General features: G+C 48.6%; 1 protein-coding gene across 3 annotated transcripts in view; it reads right to left on the bottom strand.

The window, feature by feature from the left end:
* Window positions 1–518: 518 nt before the first annotated feature.
* The window catches only part of chst11 (carbohydrate (chondroitin 4) sulfotransferase 11), a 44,990-nt gene continuing 39,998 nt past the window's right edge, over window positions 519–5,510 (bottom strand). For all 3 annotated transcript variants that reach the window (XM_048267937.1, XM_048267938.1, XM_048267939.1), the window contains one exon: window positions 519–2,669. In XM_048267937.1, the coding sequence (XP_048123894.1) occupies window positions 1,818–2,669 (852 nt within the window). In that variant the 3' untranslated portion in view covers window positions 519–1,817. The remainder of the gene's footprint in view (window positions 2,670–5,510) is intronic.

The following is a 5,510-nucleotide window of genomic DNA, read 5'->3' as shown; positions in this document are numbered from 1 at the left end:
ATTTCAGACAGCAATTTATATATATATATATATATATATATATATATATATATATATATATATATACACACATATATATATACAGAAGACATATATATGCATATATGTCCCCCCCCAGTATTATCCTGGGATGGAAGGCAGCAAACACCCTGTCAGTGAACCCAGCGTGGGCGGGACAATGAGGAGTCGAGTCTCCAAGCACGGAACACAAAGGCCCAGCAAAGCCACAGCATTGCACACACACACACACACACACACACCAGTCACAGAGCCAGCGACACCAGCAGCACGGCATACCACACAAACACAAACCGAGAGACACTTAGAACCTTCACCAGCCCCTGGAGCCAGCGAGTCTGGCCCACGTCCGGGCTCCATGCGGCCCAAAGCTGGCTGAGAGTCAGCTGTCCGGTGGTGGTGGATACTAGCAATCTGTGCTTCCCAGGAAAAAAAATGAAATAATAATAATTACTAGAACCCCCTTTTTCTTGCGTCTACCTCCAAAAAATTTAAATAAATCTTTTTTTAATGATCATTATTGTGCTGCTCGCAGCAACTTTGCATAAGACAATAAAAATAAAAACAATAAAATAAAAAGAAAAGAGAAAATAAAATCCTTAATTTAATAAAAGGGTCATGGCAGCGAGGGTTCTGATCGAGCTGGTGGGTCTTGGGCTGTTTTTTAACCACAGGTGTCGTCACCTTTGACCCCACGGCCGATCTCTTCCGTCTTGAGTCCATGGGAGGAGCGAGGGCCCATCACTCACATTTGAGGTTGTGTGACCAAAGTTCAAAAAGGACACTTCTTGTTTTGTTTACAAGACCACTTCCTGTGTCCTCATTTGAACACAGGCCATTGGCCAAGCACTAACACACACACACACACACACACACACACACACACACACACACACACACACACACACACACACACATAAACACAGAAGACAAAAACCCAAACACCAGAGCCAGAATTCAGGAGCTGAGGAGTGTGATGTCTTTCTGTGGTCAGCACAGGTCCTTCAGTCTCGGGTGCCAAGTCCCAAATGTGGCCTGTCCACATGGGCAGTGACACCCTCCCGCTAGAAAAGCCAGCTTGGAGTGGATCAGAGGAATGTCCAGCTGGGGTGTGATTTGCCGTTTAATGGAGACCGATTTCCCTTCGTCAGCCAGACACAGGCCGGCTTTAGGTGTGAGGGTCAGATCTGACCAGTTCATGGGTGAGCATTTGTGTCAATCCACCTCCGCGTTGTTTATGAAACAAAAATATGGCTTCGACGCGAAAACTTGGCACAAACACACACCTCACGTATTTGTGTTTATGAGTGATGATATGTTTGGATGGTAAACTTGCTGTGAACCTTTTGGTTGGAAACATGCTAACTAATGGAATATAACTGACCAATCAGAACCTCACTCTTCATGTGTGAGCTCTGCTCTCCACTGACTGACAACCCTCTGGTCCAATCAAAAATGAGGCCCTGCCCTCCCAGGCTCCATACCCTTTCTTGTCCGTTATTTTGTCCCGTTTCATTTTTTTTTTCTTTTTTTTTTTTAGTCGAACCCCTACCCTGCATGAAGACAGTCGATCAAGTGTTCCCTTCTTCCATCAGATAGATATAGATAGATAGATACTTTATTGATCCCCAGGGGAAATTCAAGATTCAAGAACAAGATCAATCCATCTTGTTTTCCTCTTCTTTGCTTTTCCAAGAAGGAAGCCCAGCTTGGTAATATGTTTCCACTCTCAGTGTGTGTGTGTGTGTGTGTGTGTGTGTGTGGAGTGTGTGCCCATGTGTGTGTCCATGTGTGTGTGTCTAGTCTAGTTTCAGGTAGCTGGGCGTGGAGTAGTTGAACATGAGGAAGTCCATCTTGTAGAGCTGGTAGAGCTGCTGCTGCTGCTGCACGCTCACGTTGCGGAGGAACACGGCGGCCATCTGGTCGGTGGTGCGCGTGGACTTGGCGTAGGCGGGGAAGCGGACGTCCTCGGCGTTGGCCAGCCGCAGGACGGTGGCGGCGTCCTCCTCCAGGGTCTCGTACTTGCCCACCACGTCGTAGTGGATGAGGCACGGGTGGCAGAGCGAGTGGACCGTCTGCCAGTGCTCGTTGAGCCCCTCGCGCTGCGTGGCCGGGTCCGTCACGTAGGCGGCGAACTCGCGGAAGGTGACGTCGGCGCCCAGCCGCATGGCCTCCTCGGTGGCGTTCTGCCGGTAGCGCCGCACGATCTTGGTGCCGAAGCGCCGGTGGAAGGAGGTGTTGTAGCGCTGCGTGAACTTGTTGCGGTAGGCCGACACCAGGCGCTCGAAGGGCTCGCGCACGAACAGGAACTTGAGGTAGCCCTTGAGGCGGCGGTTGATCTCGCCGATGCTGTACTGGCTGAGCGAGCGCAGGTTGCCCGGCACGTGCGCCTCGAACGACAGGATCTGCATGGGGTCGGTGTACTTCTTGCCGTTGCCCGAGAGCACCATCATGACCCGCTTCCAGTTGGTGCACGCCACCTTGGGCACGTAGCAGTAGATGAGGCGGTGCGTCTCGTCCACCAGCAGGTGGCGCAGGTCGCCGGGCGTCAGCACGCGACGCTGTCGGCTGGAGGCCGAGTGAGCGCGGCACGCCGCCGAGACGCGATCCCGACGAGCCTGGTGCAGAAGCGCCGCCGCCGTGAACTCCGTCTGGGGCAGAGAGAGGGATGGAGAGAGAGAGAGAGAGAGAGGGAGAGGGAGAAAGAAATGGAGGAAGAGGGAGGGAGAGGGTGGGAGGATACAGTTGGGAATGTGGGGAAATGGGTGAAGAAATAAAGGAGTGATAGGGGATAGAGAGATACAGTTGAGAAAGTGGGCGAGGGTGAAATAAAGCGATGGGGATAGAGGGAGAGAGAGAAAGAGAAAGAGACATTGAGGAGATATGGAGGAAGAGGTATGAGCAACGAAACGCAAGTAAACAGACAGAAGAAAGAAGATAAAGAGAGAAAGTGCCGGAATGTGGATAAGATGGAGATTAAGATGGGGGGGCAGAAAGAACACAACAACAGAGAGAGAAAGAATAGAGAAAGAAGAGGAAAGAGAAGAACGAGAGATGGAAATGGATGAAGGGAAAGATGAAGAGCAAGGAGAAGCAAGGGATGCAAAGACGCAGAGAGAGAGAGAGAGAGAGAGAGAGAGAGAGAGAGAGAGAGAGAGAGGAAGAGAGAGAGAGAGAGAGAGAGAGAGAGAGAGAGAGAGACACAGAAAACACAAACACAAAGTTAACACAGCATTTTGTTTCATTTTTGTTTCATTACCAAATTAAAGGCAAATTCCCTTGAAGCAGAACAACCCAGAGCCCCAGCTCATCGCTCGCCCACTGCAACAAAAACAAACTTAGTCCCAAAGGCACAAGCCAGTTCTCTCTAACTCATCCATTTTTCATCACCACATGATAGCCCAATGCAACAAATCGTTCATCTGGCTTTCAGCAATAGATTTTCTTTATATCACAATTTTCTTGATGCACCATAACCTAATGAAGGTTTTATTCCTCTTTGTCTGAGTTCATTCTAGGGAGTTTTTTTTTATGAGACTCTCCAGAGACCAGAAAAGTGTCTGTGAATACCAATGAGATTTTAAGAATGTATTTCTCTTTCACGGACGTGTGCCTTCCTCTGTTTGGTCGGCATCCTTCTCTTACTTTCATCTCTCCCCCTCTCTTCCTCTTCTGTCTTTCACCTCTCCCCCTCTCTTCCTCTTCTGTCTTTCACCTCTCTCACTCTCTTCCTCTTCTGTCTTTCACCTCTCCCCCTCTCTTCCTCTTCTGTCTTTCACCTCTCTCACTTTATTCTCTCTGCCCTGCTTTTCTCTACCTCTTTCCATCCACTTTGCTGCACTCCTTTACACACTTGTCCCCTCATTCATCCTTCGCTCTCATCTCCTCTCCATTCCTTCCACCCTTTCCCCTCTTCTCTTTCATGTTCCTCACCTCTTCACCTCTTCTTTTTTCCCCCTTCTCCCTCCCTCGCTCCTCCCTTCCTCTCTTTTCCTCTCCTCTTGTCTCCCTATTTGCATGACCGAGTGCCTCTCTCTCTCTTTTCATCTCCTCCTCCTCTCCTTTCCTCTCCCTATCTGCATGACTGAGTGCCTCTCTGTCTCTCTCTCTCTCTCTCTTTTCATCTCCTCCTCCTCTCCTTTCCTCTCCCTATCTGCATGACTGAGTGCCTCTCTGTCTCTCTCTCTCTCTGTCTTTTCATCTCCTCCTCCTCTCCTTTCCTCTCCCTATCTGCATGACTGAGTGCCTCTCCCTCTTTTCTCTCCTCCTGTCCTCCTGTCTTCCTACCTGCATGACTGAGAGCCTCTCCCGTCACATGCTTATGAAAAGCAGGCCGTCTCCTTTCATGTCTGTCACATCAGAGAAATGAGTACATTCCTCTCTCTCTCTGTCATCGCTGTCAACACGGGCTCTTTTGTCCCAGGGTGCCTCCATTTTTCTTTAGTCTGACGCCATATCACTTTTTTAAGACTTTTTCATCTCCCTTTGAGATGTGCCGCTTTTTCAGCAAGGGGTCTCGGCCATTCTTTCGGCATACAGTTAGAAAACAAAGCCCGAGATTCATCTGCATTCAAAGCTGAGTCACACAGCTACAAGGCAAGACTGCAGTAATTAAGATATGAGAGAGATACGCTGATAGAGAGACTATAGAAATGTCTGTGCATATGAGTGAGATAGTTAGATAGAGAGAGGGAGGGAGAAGGGGGGGTAGAGATGAGGGAACAGCTCTCCTCTTTGTGGTTGAGCTAAGAAAAAAATAAATGTCTCCACATATACCTCACGTCGCCATAACAACCAAATGTGAGCTCATGGAACAGGAACTTGGTGGTCTTTTGACACCGCGACCTCTCACCTATGACTGCACTCATACAGTATGCGTGGTGTGTGTGTGTGTGTGTGTGTGTGTGTGTGTGTGTGTGTGTGTGTGTGTGTATGTGTATGTGTGTGTGTATGTGTGTGTGTGTGTGTGTGTGTGAGAGAGAGAGAGAGAGAGAGAGAGAGAGAAAGAGGCAGCACTGAAATATCTCAGAACTCTGTCTACTCAACAAAGTCTGTTAAGACTTCCCAATCTCACCTGAGCCACACAGAATCATCCTTGCCCACGACTCATATCCCCATAGCAAACAGGATGCAAAGCTTAGCTGTGAATCACAATAATTGCCTTTCATGCACAAACATGCTTTTGACTGAAAGGAATTTCCTTGGGAACTTTCCTTTCCTTGTTGCCCTATATCAACGGGAACCTGCCAGAACCACAGAAATGATGAACATTGCCTAGCAACATTGCTCAAACAGTTGCCCCATGCATCATCAGCTTAAGGTCTGTGAGACTCATGCATTAAAATGAGTATTAGCGGTTGTTTGCTTGCTGTTTGAAAGCTTTTATAAGGCCTTCACGATTTGTGCCGCTGCGCTGTGAAATGGATAACGAGCGTTTGGGAGTACTGCACGTTCTCATGACTTCTCTTGTAAATAACTGTGCCCACAAGCTC

This window comes from Alosa alosa, chromosome 17, assembly GCF_017589495.1.
Source record: "Alosa alosa isolate M-15738 ecotype Scorff River chromosome 17, AALO_Geno_1.1, whole genome shotgun sequence".
In the NCBI taxonomy this organism is placed as follows: domain Eukaryota; kingdom Metazoa; phylum Chordata; class Actinopteri; order Clupeiformes; family Clupeidae; genus Alosa; species Alosa alosa.
The sequence above is the reverse complement of the archived record's forward strand: the minus strand, read 5'-3'. Positions and strand labels throughout refer to the sequence as shown.